Genomic DNA, 23981 nt, shown 5'->3' on the forward strand with positions numbered 1-23981 from the left:
GGATCCGCCCTAGGAGGTGGCTCACTAGTGGACAACAGTGAACAGTTGCTTACTTCACCTTGATTTCGTTTTCACCCAGTGGTGACTTTCCTTCCATAACGGCGCTTTAATCTGCCGCCACTGGACGCAGCTGCAGAGCTGTGCCATTGGGTCGCGAGCTGCGCTCCGACGAAGCTGAACGTGCCCGTCGCGTGCCGAGCCGCCTTATACGCTGGGGGTGAGGTACAGCTGAAAGGCGTTTCAATGAGCCGCAGCACGCCACAGCGCGTTAGTGAGGGCGGTTTGGCCGGCTGTCCCTCGAACGTCGCAGCCCCCGGCACAGCTGGCTGCCACGCGGGGCCCGCCCGCCGGCAGCTGAAAACGCCCCGACGGCCGGGCGCGGTCGGCGCTGATGTCCCGGCGTGCAAATTACCAGCGACGGGCGGCGGCGTCCGCCGGCGGCGCCGCCCAACTCGACGTGAGTGGGCTCAGACGAGCTCTGCCGGAGTCGATCAGCGCTCGGCGGGGTGGCGACGCTGCGTGGCGCGGGGTCGCTGCAGCGGCCCGCGGGCCGGGTCGGCGGGCCCCGCCAAAGAGGGAGTGCGGCGAACGCCTGACATCACGCGGGGCACGTGGCCGCGGGCGGGCGGGCTGGCGCGTATCGACGCGCGCGGGAAGTTTTGTCATTGGTGGAGTGCTGTGTCCGTAGTGAAACGGAACTTTTGTGCTGCATTGGGCAGTCAATTCGTATATATGAAGACAGAAGTTCGTTTCAAGAGGAGCAAACGCGGCAATTGCAGGCTTTGTTTGCTGCTGCCGTTACCTATCTTCACCTCGCCATCGAAGACCCCAAACTGTCAACGAAGGCTCAGTGGCCGAGCTCAGACCGGCAAGGAAGGGCGGTGATGTTGACACTGAAGAGGCGTCGCCAGTGGTTTCGCGGCCCGCTCCAGTGCGCGCCTCCAGTCCCACTTTCCAGCCGCGCTGCGCCCTTTTGTCTAAACGGGCGAGGGGCGCCAAAACCGGTTTCCGATTGCAATGCTCACTGTGCATGAGCCGACACGACCCTGGTTTATAGGCCGCTTGTAAGCTGGTCGTCGTGTTTGTCGCCAATGAGCTCGTTACGCTCCAGGTCAGAAGCCAACCGGGAGCGTGGATGACCGGCCAGGCCTGGCCACGAGGCAGCGCCAACCGAGCCCCACTCTACCGCTCTGTATGGTTGCTGTGATACCGCTGAGGCACGTCCACGCCGTCCTGCGAGGACGGCGACGGACGGCTCTCCGTCGCCCCTCTAGCACCGCTAGCCGGTCGGAGGCCTGTGTCGACGCGCGTGGCTGGCTGCAGCCTGCAGTGTGGACTGAACCGTGCGTCTGTGTGGCTGGACGACTTGGTCTGCCCAGTCCTTCAGCCGTTTGTGTCTCGTTAAACGGGAGTGGCGGCTGCACGCCCGTGCCGGTGAAGGCGAGCGCTCGACGACTTAGTCGGCCCAGTCCTTCAGCCGTATGTGTCTCGTTAAACGGGAGTGGCGGCTGCACGCCCGTGCCGGTGAAGGTGGGCGCCCGACCTCGGCTCGAGTCGGCACCGTTGTTTGGTTTGTGCAAGGCAGCGGCTTTGCTCGTTGGATCGTGAGGGCTTGGCTCTGCCTGTGCGGGGATGTCGCACCCTACAGCTGCGCAGCGCTGTCTCGCAAGGCTGCCGCCCGCATGGTACTTCGGTAAAGCCGTCACTGACGGCCGCTTGCTGGTGGCTGTTGAATAACTGGGCGGATCCGGTCGTGGAAACTGCTGTTTATTTTCTGAACAGATAGGCAGGCCTTTCGCGAGGCAGGCATAGAAAGAGGCTACTGCAAACGTTTGTCACGAATACATTTATTTGCGTTTTTATTGACATGCTGGCATCCAATAACGGGACAGATGGCGACTACATCATGCTCGGTTACCACCAGATATTGACAGAGAGCTACCTTTTAGATACGTTGATTGCTTCGCAGCTTAAAAACACGGCGACCAGTTAAATAATTTATTAAAATACATTCTCCCTATCTATCAACAGTTCAGTCTAGCTGCGAATTAACCACGCGACGAGAGCGAACATCAAGATCGGTACACTATCAAAATCGTTAGCAAAATTATCTGGGAAACCAGCAACAGCTGTCTGCAAGCTACCAGTTTACACGCTAGCTACATACAGATAATCCACGGCGTTACAGCTCCGTTTCTCTGACAGTGGGGACCATCGGTGACGTCCCGCGGGTGACCGACGGAGGCAGGGCACGACGCACGAGCGCCACGGACAACAATCGACGACGTTAAGGCACGGACGATAAATACGATTTGGCGGTGGCGCTGGCCTCTACGGGCGTCACCGTAGAGAGGCAGTCGTTCGGTACAGTACACAGAATCTCGCGGGGCGGACGCGCGGTGGCGCGGGGAGCGCGGCTGTGCAGTCTAGAACGCGGCCGGGTGGCCGGGGCGGCAAGCAGGCGGCTCCGGGGAGCGCTCCGGCACGTCAGCTGTCCCTCCGCAGGCGGCGGCGGCGGCAGCGGCGGCAGCGGCGGCTGCGCGGCCGCTTCCCCCCTCGGCGGTCATTGGTAGATCATGACCAGCTGCTTGGCGCCCTTGGCCACCTCGAAGGCCATCTGGATGACCTGCTGAGTGATGGCGCGCGCGTCGCTGGCCGAGGGGCACGGCGTGGAGGCCAGCAGGTTGGCCGCCTCGTGCTGCAGCCGCCAGGCCGAGGTGCTGAGCAGCTGCACCGACTCCAGCGCCCGCTCGTCACAGCCCGACTGATGGCACACACGGACGCAGGAGCACGTCAGCAGACAGCAGCTGGACCGAGCACGCCCTCCTCGCGGTCAGGCGGGCACTGACACAGGGACGGACGGACGGACGCAGGAGAATGTCAGCAGACAGCAGCCGGACCGAGCACGCCCTCCTCACGGTCAGGCGGGCACTGACACAGGGACGGACGGACGGACGCAGGAGAATGTCAGCAGACAGCAGCTGGACCGAGCACGTCCCCCTCGCGGTCAGGCGGGCACTGACACAGGGACGGACGGACGGACGCAGGAGAATGTCAGCAGACAGCAGCCGGACCGAGCACGTCCCCCTCGCGGTCAGGCGGGCACTGACACAGGGACGGACGGACGGACGCAGGAGAATGTCAGCAGACAGCAGCCGGACCGAGCACGCCCTCCTCACGGTCAGGCGGGCACTGTTGTCAGCCATTAGATGACGCAGTCCAGCCACTGATACCAGCGGTGATGATTTGGGCTTCAGGGCGCGCCGACTACCCTGGTCATACGGCGCACATCACTGCCACCAGCGTCACCTGGCAGAGCGCGATCGGCACACCGTGCTTCGCAGCACCTCTTTCAGTAGCCGGTGCAGCGCCGGACTCGCTCCCGCGCGCAGCGCACTGAATGGCCGCATCGCTCGGTGGGGGAGGGCCGGGTCAACTAGCCTGGTCAGGCGGAGCACGGGAAGCGGTACCAACGGCGGGCCCAGGCCGTGAGTGGTGCCACTAACGACACGTCCAGACGGACGACCCAGACATGGAGCAAACGGCCGGCGCTCGATCCTGCAGCCTGCACAGGACTTTCTGCCTACTGACCTGCCGCCGGATTTTTGAGGGCACAGCCGGCGTCAGCTATTGGACGTAACTACGTCCCGGTCATTTCGCTGCCGTACAACGGTTATTCTTGGGGCGGGGGCCTACGCACACAATGCGTGACATGCGTGAGCTGGTTCGCATCCCTGGTATCCGACTCTTTACTGATACCGACTTGACACATCGAATGTGCCACCAACCGGAGGGTACTAATGGCGTATGATTCACTGCGCCATAGACAGCGTGAAACTGTTTTCAGCATACAAAGTGTCTGACATGATTGTTTAAATTGTAACAAAAACACATGTGACCAAACACGTGCCAATAGCTGCAATTTAGATGACCCAAACACACCATAATGAGCAGCAACCTTTCGACTTTAAAGCCATATACGGGTTACAATCCTTCCTTCAGGCCCCTGCTATCCATTCAACGGCCATGGATAACTTTCTTCCACTGACGTCACTAACTCCTGTCCAATCAAACGAATCCTGAGCACCTCGTGACATAGCTCACAAGCCGACCTACGAGCAACGGCGGTCTCACCCGGTGCACGCCGATTAAGTCGCGTGACCACGTCACTTGGCGGTCTTGCTACCGGATGACCGCACCCAGCGTACAGGGCATTTCTTTCCTCCAAACACAATTTCAAAAGCCCGCACGTACGCCTCAGCATTGCTAGTTACTATCATTCGACAGGTAACATGTCCAAGTCAACTTGGACATGTTACCTGTCGAACAACTTTTTTTTTAACAACTTTTCAAAATATATAATGGGCAGCCCTTTACATTGGAACCGATCCGAACGACAAGAACAGAATGGCCTACACATTCACTCAATTCCATAGAGTGGACACGTCATGCTCATGCTGCAATGGCGACAAAACCGCACGCACACTTAGCCAACCAATGCAACGAACTGCCGCGATTTACTATTTGCTTAGTTTCAGATGTCTGACATTGAGTGATCCATTACTGTTGGTCTCGGCGCAATCTCGTTAGTTGAAATAAGCTCGATGCGAAACCTCATGTATAATTCGGTATACAGGGCATTTGCATGTCACTGCACAACATGCTCCCCAAAAATGTGCGTCAGATGGACGTAGGCCGGCCTCTCCAAGATCCTCATTGAGCCAATACCTGACTGGTCTCTTGCTCTGGTCGACTCAAAATGCACAGCGCCCAACGTGGGGCTCGAACCCACGACCCTGGGATTAAGAGTCCCATGCTCTACCGACTGAGCTAGCCGGGCGGTGAAGGCTGCCCAGACGGCGTTTTTGCCGGCACCGAGACGCAGGGTGTGGTCTCGGACTCTGTGTGTGGCGCCGGGACGCCGGTGTGGTTTCGGACTCCATATATGGTGCCGGGACGCAGGGTGCAGTCTCGGACTCTGTGTGTGGCGCCGGGACGCAGGGTGTAGTCTCGGGCTCCGTATATGGTGCCGGGACGCAGGGTGCGGTCTCGGACTCCGTGTGTGGCGCCGGGACGCAGGGTGTAGTCTCGGGCTCCGTATATGGTGCCGGGACGCAGGGTGTGGTCTCGGACTCCGTATATGAGTCTCCGTATCCGAACGACAAGAACAGAATGGCCTAGACCTTCACTCAATTCTATAAAGTGGACACGTCATGCTCATGCTGCAATGGCGACAAAACCGCACGCACACTTAGCCAACCAATGCAAAGAACTGCCGCGATTAACTATTTATGTTTAGCTTCAAATGTCTGACATTGAGTGATTCATTACTGTTGGTCTCGGCGCAATTTCGTTAGTTGAAATAAGCTCGATGCGAAACCTCATGTATAATTCGGGATGCAAGGCATTGACATGCCACAACATGCTCCCCAAAAATGCGCGTCAGATGGACGTAGGCCGGTCTCTCCAAGATCCTCATTGAACCAATACCTGACTGGTCTCTTGCTCTAGTCGACTCAAAACCCACAGCGCCCAACGTGGGGCTCGAACCCACGACCCCGGGATTAAGAGTCCCATGCTCTACCGACTGGGCTAGCCGGGCAGTGCATGGTGCCCAGACGGCGTTTTTGTCGGCGGCGGGACGCAGGGTGTGGTCTCGGACTCTGTGTGTGGTGCCGGGACGCAGGGTGTGGTCTCGGACTTTGTGTGTGGCGGCGGGACGCAGGGTGTGGTCTCGGACTTTGTGTGTGGCGCCGACTGGCTCTCTGGGTGGTGCGTCCGGGACTGTTATGTGGTGTGGTGCAGACTCTTTGTTCGGACGCAGGTGGGTCTCGGACTCTGTGTGTGGTGCCGGGACGCAGGGTGTGGTCTCGGACTCTGTGCTGTCCGGGAAGCAGGTTTGGTTCGGACTGTTTGTGCCGGGACGCAGGGTGTGGTCTCGGACTCTGTGAACTTGGCAGTCCGGATATGGCAGTCTGCCAAGCCGCCTCCGCCGGACCGTTCGTCATTGTAGGATTAAGGCGCCTGACGATATCGCCCACATCTACGGCGACCCTGAAGCGCGCGCATCTGTTTGGATGAAGCCGTCGCTGTCAGCTATCGACTGGCCGAGCACGTCCTCGCCAGATTTACTCGGTTTACGCTAGTCAAGTTTACGTAGGCGGGAGCAAAAGACTACTCGGTTATCGGCTTAAGAAACATCTTGACCACTTCCGTAGACTTGACACGCCTTTGGGCGAGCATGTCTTGCACTGAGTGACACACTGTACAGATTCACCAATGACGCCATTTGGCGTGGGTTTTTTCGCTAGCTTTCCAATGCCGCGTTTGCTTGGCGTTAGAGCTTTTAGTTCTTAAGAAACTTCTGTGAGCCCGTGAGGCTTCTAGAGGATAAGAGCCAGGTCCGTGTGGCGAGGACTGACTCTGGCCGTCGATGTCAGTGACAGTGGCTGCTTCATCCACACAGAGATACGCGCCGTAGGTCGCCGTAGAAACAAGCGATATGGAGACGCCTCTGTTGCGCAACGCCGCACAATCCGGCGGAGGCGGCCAGGAGTGATGCAAGGTTCACAGAGTCCAAGATCAGAGCCTGTGCCCCTGCTCCGACGAAAACGCTGTACGGCCCGCACTCGCCGCCCGGCTAGCTCAGTCGGTAGAGCATGGGACTCTTAATCCCAGGGTCGTGGGTTCGAGCCCCACGTTGGGCGAGACACGTTTTCAGTCGGGCTCGATTGAGGCATCAACCAGCTACATCTCGCACCCTAGCGAAGAAATAAGCACGCCATGAACAATCCAATCGCGTACGCAGCGCTGCTGCAGTTGTCTGTCTGTAACGTGTGTCTGCTGCGCTTTCCGTCTGTAACGGAAAAAGCCGAAAAGCCGCGAGGTCTCAGAAATTAAACGTTCGCCACACAAAATGATCGCGACAACCCAAGGCGTGGCATTGCCCCAAAAGCCCTCAAATATGGAACGCAAGGCGCGGCAATGCATTAAATACGGAACACAAGCCGACGCCCACGAATCAAGTAACATTGATACATTGACCATTATACATATACATAAACATCGACCTGCATTGATAGCCACGAGCCGACACCAGTTTGTGGAACCGTGAAGCATCGACCGCACGCCCCCCCCCCCCCATTCAAAGTCGTAGTAGTGGACCCCCGGGGGTTGGAACGAGCCACCGCGCACCTTTATTCAAGCCGCAAGGCGAGCCCCTGGGAGTTACACTGACCCGTCACAATTCATTCATCAGCAGCAGCAGACGACGTGGTAGGCAGACTGATCGATTCATTTAGAACTGCAGCGATACGGGAAGAGCGCCTGCCAATGGCTGTGTGGCAGACGCGGCAATAGAGCATAATGTAGCCTGTGCTCCTTTAGCTTAAACCATCCGGATATTTCCGGAATGGCTCCCGAACGGTGCAGCATGGCGACGCCAGACGTTCTGCAATTGTGGACAATCGAGTAGCCGATCTTTAGGCATGCAAACATTTGTAAACCTCTTAAGGTCACTAACCTGTCGCGAGTCAACATCAGGCCATCAATGCTAGCCGCGGTGTTTCTTAAGGTATTCCAAATTGGTCTGACGATGGAGCATAAAGCGATGTCATAGGCCTTTTAAAGATCGTTTCTTAAGAACATGGACAAACGAAATTATGACCACAGTTAATCTAACCTCAATAACTAGTCTAATTAGTCCAACTAGCCTAAAACTCAAGGCCAAAGCACTTTTTATTGAAAATCTCGCAGATAGGGAATGCTTTACACTTGAAGATATTGAAGCAAACATCAAATATGGTGAAACAAGCTCACTTATCACTATTGATATACATTTTAAGTGGAAAACACAGCTCTAGACAGCACAACTCTCTGTTTAGCAAATATGCTCCCCACTGCGTCATGGTTCCATTACGTCATCGTATCGCACCTTGCCGAACATTGGTTGAAAACCAATTGACGGCCGTTATATCTGGAAATCGTGCTCACGAACGCAAGATATAGACGCATCGACAATTGTTTCTCTTGGGCTTGATCGCCGCATGCCTTATGGAATGGCAGGATTCAAGTGACGTTGCTGTGAAGTCATGAAAGTCAAGGTGACTTTGAAAGAGGCCCCCACTGAGCGGCATGGCGCTCGCTTAGCACTACGTTGCACCACCACCGCGGGCGAGTCCAGAGCACGGCGGCGGGGGGGGGGGGGGGAGCGGCCATGTTGTGACACAGCTCAAGTGCAAAGCGCTCCAACGCTTGACTGCACGGGTCGCCACCCGCCAGCGAGACACCAGACGGCCCTGCCCAGCCAGCCAGTCACCAGACGGCCCTGCCCAGCCAGCGAGTCACCCGAGGACCCTGCCCAGCCAGCGAGTCACCCAACGGCCCTGCCCAGCCAGCGTGCCATCAGACGGCCCTGCCGAACCAGCAAGTCCAGCGGTCCAGGGGAAGAGGACGCTGGACGGACCAGCCTCTGACTCAAGGCGGAGGCCTAGACAGCGAGCGGGCAACTGACGTACCTGGACCACGAGCACATCTCCACTGAATATTTCAGACAGCCGTCTACAGCAAGTTCAAGGACGAAGCAAGCCAACAATCTGCGAGCGAAACTGCGTCAACGGCATCAGCACCTGAACACCCCATAACACTATTCAACCACCACGTATTTACGAAATTCAAGCGCACAATGCAACTTGAATTACGCTGTTGAAAAAGGGTGCGCCCTTACAGCTAGGCAACCGGTCTCGGCATACGAAAGTTATGAAGAGCACCGACTGTAAGTGAACGCTGGCAAAAAAACGCGCTTGATCGATACCGGGCACGGCGTCGCGGCGGGTCCGGAACAACACTCCCCCTCCCCGAGACCTGCGCAATAGCCGCCTGACATACACACGGCCTCAGGCTACTATCGCATGCATCAGAAAAGCATCAGCAGAACAGTATGATCGGGACAAGTTGGACACCTCATCCCACCTGCGCCGCGCCCGGCTAGCTCAGTCGGTAGAGTATGGGACTTCCGGGGTCGTGGGTTCGAGACCCACGGTGGGCGAGCGGGTTTTGACTCGTGGTCCATGCGTCACCGGGACGCCGTCGCACCGGGACGTCACCGGGACGCCGTCACCAACGCCGTCGCACCCAGAACCACGGCAACCAGAATTGTCTGTACGACGAGCAATCCCAACTAAAACTAGTCTGGCCAGCTCAATATTACGTGATGGCGCACGACTGGCTATGGCGACCCACATTCGATTTCACGCAAACTTGTCCCGGCATGACGTTCAAAACACGCCACAAATCATAACCACGCGCGGCCGCTGACAGCCGCCTTGATTTAAGACAAACAATCCACTTACATCGACCGACCTCTGCCGCGCGACGGCCGCGAAACCCCATACACAGGGGCGACAGCGCAGCTGAGCCCACAACCAGCTGACACCAGCAGCACGCCAACAACCCCATACACAGGGGCGATAGCGCAGCTGAGCCCACAGCCAGCTGACACCAGCAGCATGCTAACAACCCCATACACGGGCGAGAGCGCAGTTGAGCCCACAGCCAGCTGACACCAGCAGCATGCTAACAACCCCATACACAGGGGCGACAACGCAGCTGAGCCCATGGCCAGCTGGTGCTAGCAACACGCCAACAACCCCACACACAGAGGCGACAGCGCAACTGGGCCCACGGCCAGCTGGTGCCAGCAACACGCCAGCAACCCCACACACAGAGCCGACAGCGCAGCTGAGCCCACAGCCAACTGGTGCAAGCAGCACGCCAACAACCCCACACACAGAGGTGACAGCGCAGCTGAGCCCACGACCAGCTGATGCCAGCAACACGCCAACTGGCAGGATTTACACCGACATCGTACACACTAGACACACGATTCTGCTCGTCATCACTGGGGGAGGTAAGAGCTATAACAGCATGTTCTCGACCGGTCTAAAAGTCAAATTTTGGCCAGATGAACGGAATCAATATCCGTTCTGTTTCATTTCAACTCAAAGGTACAAAATCATGTCTATTGTTTTGTGTTTTGGCCCAAATGTATGAAACCAAGGATATCATTTAGTTTTCAGTCTGCTGTACCCAAGTTTCACTCATTTCGACAGTGAAAGGTACAGCTTTGGTTTTGGCAATGCTCCTAACATGCCTCGCTCCCCTGTTTTTATCGCATGCCTGCCTCAGTGACCGGGGGAGCAGGACCCCTTCCCACCTGAAAACACTGAGACCGGCTCCTCAGCTGGGGAACACGGGAATCACCTCCCCCACCTGAGGGAACGCAGAGACCCTTTCCTGACCTGACCACAGCGCGGCGCGCCTGCGGGGCCGTCTGCTCACCTGAGGGAACACGGAGACCATGTCGAGCACGGCCGAGTAGATGCGGTCGATGCAGGCGTTGTACTGTTCGGTGCGACCGGCCTGCGCGGCCGTCAGAAGCCGCTGGATGCGCCGCGTCACCTGTCAGGCACGCGCCCGCTCGGTCACCGTCACAGCGGACTCGGCTACGGTCACAGCCATGGTCATGACCACGGTCACGGTCACCGTCACGGGTCAGGGTATACATTGCTACATCATGTTAAAAAGAGCATTGTACATCAATCGTCGTTTCTAAGGCAGAGCACATCGTAATTAATCGTAAAACAGGTCATCCAAACTCTTACCTTGGAACTTAAATAACTACGATAGCGAACATCCGAGCGCCGCAAACACGCAGCAACCGCGACCCCGGAGCCATTGCTACGCGTGATCACAACATTACGGCGCATCAAGAACCATAAAAATGTAAGAGCCAAGGTAACAAGAATCCAATGAAATGTGCTTCTTGCGCAGCCGAGCAGTCTTCTGTATCGTCTGTAGATTGGTCGACGCGGTGGGCAAATATGACGTTTTTGGGTGGGAATGAAAAGCAAAATGAGAATGTGGCGGCTAAACAAAACTTCTTAATATGCTACATACATATGGCATGGAACATGGATGCCAATGGGACACTGGGTTGAATGGGATAGAGTGGGGAGGTTAGGTGAGGTTAAGTTAAGTTAGGTTGGGTTAGGTTAGGTTAGGTTAGGTTAGGTTAGGTTAGCCTAGCCTAGCCTAGGCTAGGCTAGGCTAGGCTAGGCTAGGTTAGGTTAGGTTAGGTTAGGTTAGGTTAGGTTAGGTTAGGTTGTTAGGTTAGGCTAGGTTAGGTTAGGATAGGTTAGGCTAGTTTAGGCTATGTTCTGGAGTATTCTGACCTGTCTGTTTCATAAATGTACCTAGACGCGATAAGAAACGTTTTTCGTTGCGCTATTATTGTTACCTTGGCCCCGAACATTTTTTATGGTTCTTGATCGGCAGAAATATTGTAACCACGCAACGATAACGCAGAAACGGCGCTGGGGAGTCGAGGCGGTGCGGTGTGCGCCGTGCTCGGAGCTCGCCATCGTAGTTATTACAATTCGAAGGTAGTAGGAGCATGAATCTATCGGTTGTACGATTATTTACGATATGTTCCGCCTTAAACACGACGAATGATGTACAATAATTTTTTCTAACATTAGGTACCAATGTATACCTACACCCGGCCTCGGTCATGGTGATGGCCACGGTCGCAGTCATGGCCATGTCACGGACACAGCGGAGTCGGCCAGGATCACGGTCACGGCACTGTCACCTTCACGGTCGCACTCAATGGTCGCAGCCCCGGCCATTGGGGGAGGGGGGGGGGGGGCTGTATTTGCACGGGCCTCCGGCCCATGGTCCGGCCGGAGGCCCGTGCAAATATGATGATGCGGCCTCTGTACTGTCACACAGCTTGCCAGGCTGCTGCTAGCGTGGCGACAGCCGAGCCTAACGACTAGCCGACACGCTTCGACACGATCGTTCAGCATCAAGTCTACCATCAGCGACAAGAGAATCGATCATGTACTGACATGACCAGTACTGACACGCGCCTCGCTCACGGTCAACGATGAAACGCATCATGACAAAGGCCCCACGCCTGAAAGGCAACAATGCTAAGGATACAATACATCATCCCGCCTACACATAAATGCTCAAGTCGCACGCTTCTAAACGCGTCACATCACCTCCACCTACGCCCCGAACATCCTACCCCCATTCTCCTCACCGCCGGCTACCGGCTCCCCGCCCCGCCGACACGCACCTGCTCCGTCTTGCGTATGACCACCTCGGGCTTGGGCGGCGCTGCGGCCGGCGCGCCGCCCGGCAGCGGCAGCGAGCGCGAGCCGCTGCGCAGTGCGGCGCTCTCGTGCGGCAGCGAGCGCGAGCCGCTGCGCGCCGACGGCGACTCGGGCGGCGGCGAGCCCGACACGCTGTCACGCTCGCCCGCCGAGTGCTTCCGCTGCCGGGGAGAGGGGCACGATCAGCGGACAGGCAGCGGCCGCCGGCCGACCACGCGCGATGACGCACGCCTGACTGGCCGGCATACTAACCCGCACCAAATGTAATTAGCGGTGCGACAACCATTGCGATCAGCCTCGACAGACAACTGGCGACACGAAAGCCGCTCCAACGAGAGCGATCTCTTGTTGCCCTATTACCTCATCATCAGTAGGGTGAGTATAAGGGGAGGGGAGGGCAGCCGGCCAAAACGGCTCACAGACGCCGAGCACGCCCACCACCACAGACCAGCCACCCAGACCGCTCTGAAGCAATGATCGCGGTCGACCTGACCCCGCCGACCTGAGACACTGCCCCGATCCCCCAGGACGGTGTCGCCGGAGGAGGCGCCGCCTCGACTGACCTCCAGACACCAGGTGGGCGGCTGCGCAGGCCGGTCGCGCGTCTCGAACATGCTGACCGGCCGCTGGCCGTGCCGGCCGGACGGCGGCAGCGGCGGCGTGCCGGCCGGCGCCGCCGCCGCCGCCCCGGCGCTGTTCGCCCGCAGCGCCGAGTTCTCACTGGTCAGACGCTGCACCTGCGGCGCCCGCACACGGTCAGGTCAGGTCAGGTTAGGTCAGGTCAGGTCACGCCAGCGGAGGCCACGGACAGGTCGGAACTCTCACGCTGCACCTGTGGCGCCCGCACACGGTCAGGTCAGGTCAGGTCAGGTCACGCCAGCGGAGGCCTCGGACAGGTCGGAATTCTCACGCTGCATCTGCCGCGTCTGCCGCGTCTGGACACGGTCAGGTCTTCGCGGTTCATGTTAGGGTTTCACCCTACCAGACGCAGCAACTGCGATGCGGTGGTCCTGGAATGGTCAGGTTAGGATCCGGCCCCCTCCGTTAGGGTAGGCCGGGGTGGGGACACGGACAGGCTCAGGGTGAGCCAGTCACTCAGATTGTATTCGTAACATAACGACTGCTATGTAACAACACAAGCATTTATCCAGCGCCAAGTGTCATAACATCTGACCACCCTTGGTGCATCAGATTTCCTAAAGGGCACCCGTTCGACAGCAAATAAAAAGCCATCCCACCGCACTGCCATAGACTCATGCAACTGGAAAGCATCGCGTTCGAAGCGCATTTGGAGCCCTGATCCTCGCCTATGTGGCAACCACAACACCGAGGCGCGATGCCAGGGTCCACGCGCTGGTGCAAGAAAACAAAACTATTCGATACAAATCAAGTCACCGATATAAAACCAGGGCAGAAGCTACCACGTATTCGCACACAGCTTACGTTAAGGACAAGCGCATGAGAGGCAGGCCCGCTACGGCAAAGCAAGCGGCGCCCCCCGCATCACCCTCACACGACCATTTCGGGTCTTTCACGGCACACATGCTTCTTTCCAGGCTAACACAGTCTGGCAAAGGGAGGCAGGACAGCAGCTCTTATCATGCGGCTTCGAGGAAACTAGCCATCAGTCCTCTACAGTCCTCTACAAGCGCACGTGCAACGCTCCGTCCATGTTCGCTATCCAAATCCTCTAACTCACGAACTGGCTCGCAACACATCTCGTCAGCCAACGAGAGCGTCAAAACCAGCCGTTGCGCGCCTGAGGTCATCTAACGCGTTCCCATTCGCGCGTCGTCAGCGGAGGACTTACAAGAGGTCAGCGCAACGATTCCGCAAATACCCAGTCAGAACCGCCACCACCGGTGCGCCGCGTTGCGCCAGGCGAGCGCCGGCGCCCGACCCCCACCACCCGTCAGCGGTGCGTCGACGACGGCGCTCCCCTCCCGCCGGCCAGCCCCGGGCCGGTGTGATTACGCCATGGGGCGGGCGCGTCTCCAGGCGCCGTGACCGCGGACGGCTTGCCGGCAGCACGCGTATCGACCGCCGCCGCCGCCGCCGGCCGTCTCCATCGAGACGCGGCCGTTACGGCAAACAGCGCGGCCGCCACGTCCGGCGCGGCGCCGGCGGGCCCGGCCCCGCGTGAGGGCCTGCGTCTGACCGCGGCCAGCGCGGCCGCCACGCCTGGCGCGGCGCCGGCGGGCCCGACCCCGCGTGAGGGCCCGCGCCAGGCCGCGGCCAGCGCGGCCGCCACGTCCGGCGCGGCGCCGGCGGGCCCGGCCTCGCGTGAGGGCCTGCGCCAGGCCGCGGCCAGCGCGGCCGCGGTGTCGGCCCGAGGTGGCCAGCTCGGCTGTGTGACCGACAGGGACAAGACGGGGGCGGACGGGGACGGAAGCTGCCGCGCCGCGATCGGCGTCTCTGACATGGACGGTTTCGTTCGGGGAAAGGCCGGTGTGGATGTTTTCATGAACTTGTGGGCTATATTCTCATCTTCGGAGCGCATACGTGGTCTAACTCCAGGCTAAATCATGTCCCCCCCCCCCCTTCGCTCGCATTTGGCTTAATCATGCCACCATCTGGCCCTTGAACCGACTGAGCCTGCATCGAGCAAGCCGGTGGCGATCTGCCGCTCTGCAGACACCTGGCTTCACACAGAGAACATCCGGGCGCAGCGAGCAAGCAGTGTCACAGCCGCGACTACGGCGAGATGGGGGCGCCACACCGCACTGGCGCCGCCACTTACTGGCTGCTGCTCCGCCGGCGCGCTACGCGAAAAGGACACGCCGTTTAGTCAGCGAACAGGGCGAACGGCGACGACGGCACATGGCGACCGCGGGCGGACCGCGCTATCGGGTTACGTTAGCGTGTGTTAACGGCCAAAGCCAGGCGTTAGAGCGCATGCGCCGCCGCGACCCGTTACTTGTTCGTCCGTGGTACCGTCCGGTATGCTCATCTTCTCTTGGAAGAGGGAGGTCACCTGAGGGTGCGCGCACACACTTGGGCTTTGTACAGGCGACGGTCGCACCGGCCGGCGCAGCCCGGCGGCACCGCGACGCCCGACGACTGCTTTGTACACAAAAGGAGAGACAACTCAAAGAGGGAAACGGAGGAAGGCAGGAGCCAGAGTACCATGGTGCTGAAAGAACGGAAAATAGTGCATCAGAAAGAGAATGAACCGGCAGCTCGGCACGGCCGCAGAGAGCAGGCTAGCCGTGTGGAGGAGCAGCGTCGCGCGCGCGCGGCCGACCGCGGCGACTCACCATGTCCCGCAGCAGGTCAATCTCGCGTCGCATCTCGTCGTTGGACTCCTGCAGCACCAGGTTGGACTCGCGCAGGTGGTCGTCGCCGGCGGGTGCCGGCCGCTCACCGCCGCTGCTGCCATCTGACGCCTGACGGCGGAACTGCGCGGCTGAGCGGCGCTGGGGCGCGGGCAAACGGGCACGGCGAGATTACAGGGGCCGCCACCGCCGGCGCGCGGCTGGCGCGGGCCGGCCAGGCCTTATGTACAGGCTCGCCGGCCGACAGCGGTTAGTGTGAGGCCAACGGACCAGTGTCGGTTATCGGTTATCTGAGAGCGAGAGGCGGAGAGGACGAGAAGGAAGCGAGTGGCTTACCCGGCGGTGGACGTTGCCCTCCAAGCTGCTGCTGCTGCCGTCTTTGGTTTGCTGCTCTCCTGAGTCGTCGTTGTCGAGGCTCTGAGAGGACAACAGCTGTAAGACACGAGGTCACCATCCCACGAACCCGAGTGACCTCATTCCGGATACCTAAAAACACGAGTCAAATCACCACGGGATTGCGTACACCCAAAATACGGAGGAATGACAGCACTTGACGACACACAGCACCATTTCCCGCCAGCGGTCACGCCTACAAAAGCCAACACCGCGCCATCTGGGTCAGCTGAAGCCGCGGCCGGCACCCACCTCGGCCAGCGTGGGCTGCCGCTGCTCAGCCAACACCTGCTGAGCTCGCTCGAGTCGCTCCTGCTGCTCGACGGGCGCGTAGTCCTCTTCGGACGCCACCGAGTCGTAGAGGGGCTCGTCGTCCGAGCCATCGGCGGCCGCCGCGGCCGCTGCCGCCGCCGGGCCCAGCTGGCGGCGGCGCGCCTCCTGCAGCACGTCGACGATCAGCGCGCGGAACTCGGGCGGCGAGAAGCGCGCCAGCTTCTGGCGGCCCTGGTTGCGCGTCGACGAGAACTCGGGGTTGACGGGCAGGAAGGGCACGGAGCCGGGCCCGCTGGTGGCGGCCGGGTGCTGCGCCACCCAGAGGGCGTCCGTCTCCCGCCGGTCCACCTCGTCGTACACGTCGGCCGCCAGCTCCGAGAGCAGCCGGCTCGGCAGCTGTGGGCGGCGCAGAGCGGGGCAGGGGTCAGGGCGACCTGGCCACGATGGCGGCGGCGGCGGCTAGCGACGCGCTCCGAGCCGCGGCAATCGATTGATGGTGGGGTGCTTGGACCTCCCAGTAATTACAGGCTTTGATGGTGCTAGACACTACATGCAACAACACCAACACAAATAAACGCAAACATCCTAGCTGACATTTCAACAGCGGGACATCCTCCTACGGCACAAACCCAATGGCAATGACACATCCCGCAGGGTATTACGGCGAACCCGGACGGTTTCGAGCCCTTTCTGTCATGTGGTGTCCCTCTTCATCAGGCCGGCGCAATAACGGCACAAGTACGACGAACGGAACGCGGGAGGACGGCAGAAATACGGCGAGCGAGAAGCAGCCTGATCCACACCCTCCTCCCAGCCGCGGGAGCACCTCAGGGGGCCTGACACCTCTCCTCAGCCACCCCCAGCGCCGCGAGGGTCCCATCACGACAGGCGGTTGTCAGCGATCGCCAGCGGCGGCGGCGGCGCCTCACCGCCTGCAGCTTGCGCCGAGCGTTGCGCAGCGGCTCGGCGTCGGGCCCCAGCGGCGGCGGCACGACGAAGTGCTGCCCGGCGGCGTGCTCCGGCCGCCGGCCCGTCAGGAAGTACGCCAGCCGGTCGGTCAGCTCGTACTGGCACTCCTCCAGTCGGCGGCTCAGCTCGACGAAGCCGGCCTCCCTGCGCGGTGAGCGGCAGGCGGCCGGTGAGCGGCGGGCCAGCGCGCGGCCGCCATGCGATGCGACACAAGAGCACACACGACACCTGTGCTCCTTTTCAATGCTCTGTTCTCCGACGTCGCTGATGGCGCGCGCCGCCGCTGCATGAGACTGGTGAACGCATGCCAACAGCACGCATCGTGCAATGGGACACAGCGCAACTGCGCGACACAGATACACATGGCCGCTTCCAGACTGCTGTCTGCTAGTGTCACGACGGCCGCCATCGCCGCAAACACTGTGCGCCGGCCGGCTCTGACCTGGCGTGCTGGATGGGTGTGCGGCCGGCCCGGTCCGGCCGCGACGGGTCGGCGCCGTACACCATCAGCAGCTCGGCCTGCAGCGCCTGGCCGGCCCGCGCCGCCACGTGCAGTGGGCCCGTGCCCCGCTCCTGCCGACACACGCGCGGCACGCGTCAGACACGTGGTGCGCCGCCACGGGAAGCGTACCCCGCGTACGGCACAGGACTAGAAATGGCTCTACACACGCGTCAGCCCTGTGGGGGAATGCTGCCAGCTGCTGCGGCTGGTTGGACTGGTCGCGACTGGACGCACCGCCGTCTGGCGGACGGTGGGGGACGCGGCGGCACCGAACACGAGACGGCCCCACGCGAGACGCACACAGAATACTCGCACCTGGGACCGGCGGGTGAAGACGGGACAGGATCGTCCGCCTACGCTAAACGACGGCGGCTTGTATTACACGGGGGCCATCTGACCGAATCTCGCTCTAGCAACTGGCATCCGGGGTCTATACTCAGAGAGGCAGTGCACCCAGTATAAACATACCGTATACTGGCACACTGACCACGCTGCCACACTAGACGCCGACCCCTCTCATATTACAGTGACCACGCCACCACACTGGACGCCGACCCCTCTCATATCACAGCGACCACGCCGCCACACTAGGCGCCGACCACTCTCATATCAGTGACCACGCCGCCACACTAGGCGCCGACCCCTCTCATATCACAGTGACCACGCCGCCACACCAGGCGCCGACCCCTCTCGTATCACAGTGACCACGCCGCCATACTAAGTCGATCCCACCGTGAGCCGGACCTTACCCCACCCCCGTGATCCCGCCGCCATACCGGGTGCCAGTAGTTGGGGTTGGCGCCGAGCGAGAGCAGGCGCAGGCTCGTTTCCGTGTTGGGCGTGCGGACGCTGGAGTGAAGCTGCAGGCTGGTGTCGCCCTCGGCCAGCTGGCGGTCGTCCTTGCCCGGCCGGTAAACGAACGCCAGCATCTGGTGCTTGTCCCGTACAAACTTGGCCTTATTCGGGCTGCGGGGCGAAGGGGTGGGGGAGGGGTTAGGGCGGCGCCGCGGCGACGCGCCCTCCGTGACGACAGCGACGCGGCGCGGTGAGTCACGCGCGCCCGTCGACGGCAGCCGCCGCCCAGGCGAGCACGGTGAGTCATGACGGAGGCGGAGACGGGTCATGAGTTCACAAAATATTTATCGCGAGCAGTCGGGATGTTGTGATGATACCGTCCATTACGGATACACGGCATGGCACAGTGGACCACTCCTAGCTGCCAATGCGACCAAACAGGCGTGCGGTCATCTGCGATGAGCCGCACCCACCGCGGCCGGCCGGACCGTCGCCCCGCCCGTCCGCGAGGCCGGTGGCCGGGGCTCGGTCGCCGGCCGCCGCCGCGCGCGCGCCACCTACTGCACGGGGTCGGCGGGCGCCGGCTTCCGGCGGCCGAGCTTGCCGTGCGACGGGTCCAGCAGCGAGTGCTCCCAGATGTTGTTGGCGCCGCTGGCCGCCAGATTGTGCACCATCTGGGGACCGAGGGCGCGGCGTCAGCGGCGTCCCGGCAGCGCGCGGTGGGACCGTCCGACCCGGGCTCGTCATCGACGTACGGGGCTGATTAGGTCAGCGGGGCGGTCAACCACGATGCCAGTTGGAGGCCGTGACATATTCCTGGGTCACATACATGTGATCATAGGAGTACATCCTCTGCTTACAGGATCAATACCAGGTTTCTAAACATGCACACTACAATCGTTGCCTGCGATTTGATAAACATCCCAATACGCGTGATCGGGAACAGCTCTCATCCCAAATATTCCCACAACTACACAGTATATATAAACACACGCGGACTCCTATTTCCCGAACCGTAAAGACGTGAGGCAACGGCCAAAGTCCTGCGCAATTTCCTGCATGCTCACAAGCGCACTATATTCTGAGGACAATCTCATATGAAGAGTAAAGCGTCAAATCCATCACGAACTAACGGAACTAACCTATATGACACAGAAAAATACAAGCATCCCAAACTATGATACCAAAATAATGAATATGCCCATGCGTGCATACGATTCCACCAGTAACTGAAGTAACAATGGTGGGCATACTGTAACTGAAGCCTGCATGACGACATCCAGGATTTGACAATAGGACTACATAGATGAGCCTATCCCAACAAAGCCGACACGCGGTGTTCTTCCGAGGGACGCCTGCCGCCAGCCTGCGGAGAAGCACTCGTCCGGCCGCCGCTCGAGCCGCCGCCGGGGCCCGCCTCACCTTCAGCTGCTGGGCGTTCCAGAAGCCCCGCTTCAGCGACTTGACCTGCGAGATGTGACGGCCCAGACTGCGGTGCACGCTGCAGCAGTCGTCGCACAGCAGGATACCACGGTTCACCGACGCCCAGCTGGGCTCTGGAGTAGCGGCCAGCGTCACCAGGCGAGGCACGAGCGTGGAGCTGGGGCGCGCCGCTCTCCAGGGCTCGGCCCTATGGCGGGCGGGGCTGGACGGGGCGCCGCTCTCCAGGGTTCGGCCCTATGGCGGGGCGGGGCGGGACGGGGCGCCGTTCTCCAGGGCTCGGCCCTATGGCCGGGCGGGGTGCGACGGGGCGCCGCTCTCCGGGGTCCGGCCCTATGGCGGGGCGGGGCGGGACGAGGCGCCGCTCTCCAGGGCACGGCCCTATGGCAGGGTGGGAGTGGGACAGGGCGCCGCTCTCCAGGGTCCGGCCCGGCGGCTCTCCAGGGCTCGGCCCGACGGCGGGGCGGGGCGGGGCGGGACGGGGCGCTGCTCTCCAGGGCTCGGCCTCAAGCACTGCTCACCATGCTCAGCGAACAGCCGGACATTCTTTTGCGTGGCTCTGTCTGCATTACACTAAATGGATTGACATGTCATGCCTAAATGACATGAAATATCTCATTAACAAGGAAACCTTTTGCACAGGTATGATTTATTGTTCCAGACTGCAAGACAAATCGAAAGCACAGTTCTTCAAGCAGTCATGCAGGGTATATTATAGAAGAAAATATGGGACATTCTGACAATTACTTACTGATATTAGATTTACATCATTGTTTTTAATGTTTGTTACACATGCAATCATCTTAAGTTTTTGGTGCATCACTTCAGTGCTTAAGTAATCAAGCATCAGCATGCTCCAAATACAACCAGCATGAATATCCACTTATTCTGTGCCTGCTGTAGACCAGTTACCCATAGTCCCACTACTGCTAGGCATGATCAGTTATAAGTGAAAGTCCCTCAGTTTAGGCAGTAGTGTGTTAGATTTGAGAACAGCTTCAGAACAGGTGACAATGGCTGTTTTGTGGATAAGTACTGGGGCACCCATGGGTCAGGAAGTGTTGAGGTGACTTAAATGATCTGTTTAAAGCACTGCTTGCTCATAGTGTAAGGCTGCTATGATTTCTCTAGAGCAATACAATTGTCCCTTTTCTACTTGGTCAATATTAGCTAGTAGCATGTGATGACCAAACCTAATTACTGACTGTCTGAACACTAGATGATCATGTTTTTATGACCTATGCTTGACCAGTGTTACTTATATTGCTCATGCTAAAGGAATGGAATATACAATTTGGAAGATGCTGCCACAATAAGATGCTATCTAATCAAACAGCTTGCATTTGGATACCTTGCACATGTTAAATGGACTGAACTGAATTAAGCCGCTTGTTGCTAGAACAATTCATGGTGTTTAATCTGACCATGCTAGAATATAAGCCTGATGAGGTTCTCACTCACAGTGCTAAAGCATGACAGCTAAAATTCTGGCCAGCTGACATTAGAACTCACTCAGTACATAGCATCAAGTATAAGATGCAAAAATATCAGAACAAAATGAATCAAGTTGCCTGAATAAAACTTCCACAGCTAAAAACTATGCTGTCCCATGTTCCATCCATGCCAAACCCTTAACAGCTAATCACACAGGATTGCCATTTGCACAACACTAACACACCTTCAAAGATGTACTATTACCACAACACAAACAATGGTTTCTGATAAATGTGCCACTGTACCCACTGCACAGGGTGCAACAAGCACAAAGCTTGGTGGCTGCTCACAATCATTGTTCAGCTACTTCCCAATGCATCTTCCATCGGCATACATCTGTATCATTTAGATGTGCTAATAATATGCCAATGTCCATAATTGTACCTAATTACACTCCTGCAAGTGATAACTTACCAGGTGATCCACAATCAGCACATCCTCCCTTGATTTGTCTCAACTTGTTTCGCAGCATCATGTTTGCCAAAATCAATGACAACTTGAGCACAAATACACTTACAAAAATAGCATCAATCCCAATATTTTAAATTGAGCTAAATTTGGCACCTGGTGATAACTAAGACATCATTGTTCAAAGAAGAATGATGTAAATATACTGAGCGGGCCGCTAGCAATCCATCCAGCTCAACATTCCCGCAAGTCATCTTCGCTTTCCATGCTCATTCTGCAGCTTGTCACGACAATCGAATTCTGAGTGTTATTCAGTAAGTGAGCAGCTGGACCCGGCAACACAAAAGTAAATATCCTAACATCTATCGAACACGAAAGGAAGTAGCCAGTAGGCACGCAGCGCACCCTCCACCAGCAACGCGCTAAAACAACACAGTCGGAGTCTGAATGTGGGCGTGCGGCAGAAACGCCTCGCTACGCCCGCTACAGTATTCACAGCTACCAAATCAGGGTAACAGGGATAAATTCCTTCATGCGGGACCCCATGCCGTAATGCTTTTGATCTGTCGGCAACCGTCGAATGAGTGAATGAGTCACCCCAGTCCGAAGACCAGAAACACGCTTCATGATGATGGCGGTTGCGAATCGGATCAGTCAAATGTTCTTTGACGCAGTTCCGGCAAACGCTTCGTGCGGTGTGGAACCAGCGGGATGATGACGGAGGCAAGTCGTCAGATTCACCATGCAGATAAACGCCAAAAACTAAGCTAATGGAACCGATGCATCCGGCAACCAGTACCAATGGGCTTGATCAAGGTGCAGGTAGGTTTTCATTTTCATGTAAATTGAACACGCGAGTTTTCCACTGATGTGACATTCACACGCTCATTCACAAAAAGCATTGCGTTAAATGTGGCTAGCTAGTGGTCCGGTCAGGCTCGTACGCCGGTCGTATCGAAATTATTGATAGTTTTGCAGTTACTTACGATTTGTCGGCAAGTGTGATTATCGCGTTAAGAAAACCGTAAAATGTTGGACAAATATCGTCACAATAAGCGGGGCCACACAAGTGATATTTTTGCCCCTAAAACTCCTGTTTACGCAATGTCTTGCATTCCATATCGTTTTCGGACGCAACACTGGCTGCGTTCCGGTCGATTAATTTCGCACCTAATGGTCGGACGGTTTTGGGGATTCGCTATAAGCGAAGCCGATACATTCACCTGCACCATGCAGCACGGTTCGCGCCGTTACCTGCTCTGGTTGCCACCAGTCCTTCAAGACGTCCCAAACCGCCAGAGCCGCGGTTCCCGCACTAAAGAACATGACCGGCATCACACATCGTCCCCCCCCCCCCTTGCTGGTGCGACTGTCCGCTTTCTCCTCCCTCAGCGTCTGCCAGTCTCACGCCGCTATGACGCCAATCGTCAAGATCTGGACCACGCTTTGACCCATTCGTTACCCTTTTTGCCGTTTGAACGTTTTCCTTTCCCACGTTAATGGAATGGGGAAGGCGAGATCGTGACCATATTGAAATGCCGCAAAAAAAACGAGCACGATATCCCACGGCCTACACGCAAATACCCAAGAATTCAACCGCCGCAACTTGAAACGGGCTACGTTTGCTGATGCTGAGCACTGGATTAACCCACAACCAGCAGTTGCAGATATCCCCAGAGGGCGGTGACAACCAAGTCCTGGCCTAGATGCCATGCTAGATGCTGGCCTAGATGCTAAGTGGCCTTTTCCCACAGCTCACGTAGACCCATTCGATCTGCGGCATCGTTCCACTCCAAAAGCGTGGCTTAATGACGGCGACGATGGTGTGAGCTTCTGCACATATCAGCCGCTTTGCTTTTTCAAGACCACGCGTAGTTTAAAGCAAGGTCAAAGGCATTACACCTTCCGAAGATCGGTCGTAAAAACCAACAGCTCGCTTTTCCGCAAAATATCAAAACACAACAACCTATGCAACTGTACCACCCGTTTTTTCTGCGCCATTGATGACACCATGAAACACTACTACGTGGTACTTGCCCTTAATGCAGCCCATTTCAAAGCCATAACTTTGCAGAATTACGACAGTGAAGGGGTAACACAGCTGATAACGGTGATACCAATGGAATGTGGAAGTATGTCACAACGTCCTGTGCATCCAACCCGGAACGACTCATTGGCGGGCCTAGTTCATTTAACAAAAAACAACAACAAAAAAAAACGGCCGACCCTGCAATACCTTTCTAATCGGTCTTG

At 58.1% G+C, this 23981-nt stretch overlaps 1 protein-coding gene and 3 non-coding genes across 4 annotated transcripts; 1 reads left to right on the forward strand and 3 right to left on the reverse strand.

Moving 5' to 3' along the window:
• Window positions 1-1835: 1835 nt before the first annotated feature.
• Git (ARF GTPase-activating protein GIT1) lies at window positions 1836-22156 on the reverse strand. The gene is made up of 14 exons (XM_037233457.1): window positions 21735-22156; window positions 19809-19942; window positions 18948-19060; window positions 18368-18557; window positions 17532-17662; window positions 17050-17233; window positions 16100-16516; window positions 15791-15871; window positions 15437-15565; window positions 15097-15153; window positions 12743-12916; window positions 12143-12340; window positions 10339-10458; window positions 1836-2764 (listed from the first exon to the last, which is right to left on the reverse strand). Exons 1-14 carry the CDS (start codon window positions 21793-21795, stop codon window positions 2564-2566), a joined length of 2190 nt encoding a protein of 729 aa, XP_037089352.1. The 5' UTR covers window positions 21796-22156; the 3' UTR covers window positions 1836-2563.
• TRNAK-CUU (transfer RNA lysine (anticodon CUU)) lies at window positions 4768-4840 on the reverse strand. The gene has a single exon. It is a non-coding gene; the product is annotated as a tRNA-Lys (tRNA).
• TRNAK-CUU (transfer RNA lysine (anticodon CUU)) lies at window positions 5530-5602 on the reverse strand. Its single transcript has one exon. It is a non-coding gene; the product is annotated as a tRNA-Lys (tRNA).
• Window positions 6635-6707, forward strand: TRNAK-CUU (transfer RNA lysine (anticodon CUU)). The gene has a single exon. It is a non-coding gene; the product is annotated as a tRNA-Lys (tRNA).
• Window positions 22157-23981: the final 1825 nt, after the last annotated feature.

Source organism: Pollicipes pollicipes, unplaced genomic scaffold, assembly GCF_011947565.3.
Source record: "Pollicipes pollicipes isolate AB1234 unplaced genomic scaffold, Ppol_2.1 Scaffold_7231;HRSCAF=8579_pilon_pilon_pilon, whole genome shotgun sequence".
Classification (NCBI taxonomy): domain Eukaryota; kingdom Metazoa; phylum Arthropoda; class Thecostraca; order Pollicipedomorpha; family Pollicipedidae; genus Pollicipes; species Pollicipes pollicipes.

Bases quoted from the DNA above. Each gene is read 5' to 3' on its own strand.
- Git (XM_037233457.1), bottom strand. From the start codon at position 21,795: ATGATGCTGCGAAACAAGTTGAGACAAATCAAGGGAGGATGTGCTGAT. The intron at 18,558-18,947 runs GTAGGTGGCGCG...TTCGCCCCGCAG, and splicing joins GCGCCCGCCGACCCCGTGCA to CCCGAATAAGGCCAAGTTTG. The intron at 17,663-18,367 runs GTATGGCGGCGG...GTGTGTCGGCAG, and splicing joins ACCCCAACTACTGGCACCCG to GAGCGGGGCACGGGCCCACT.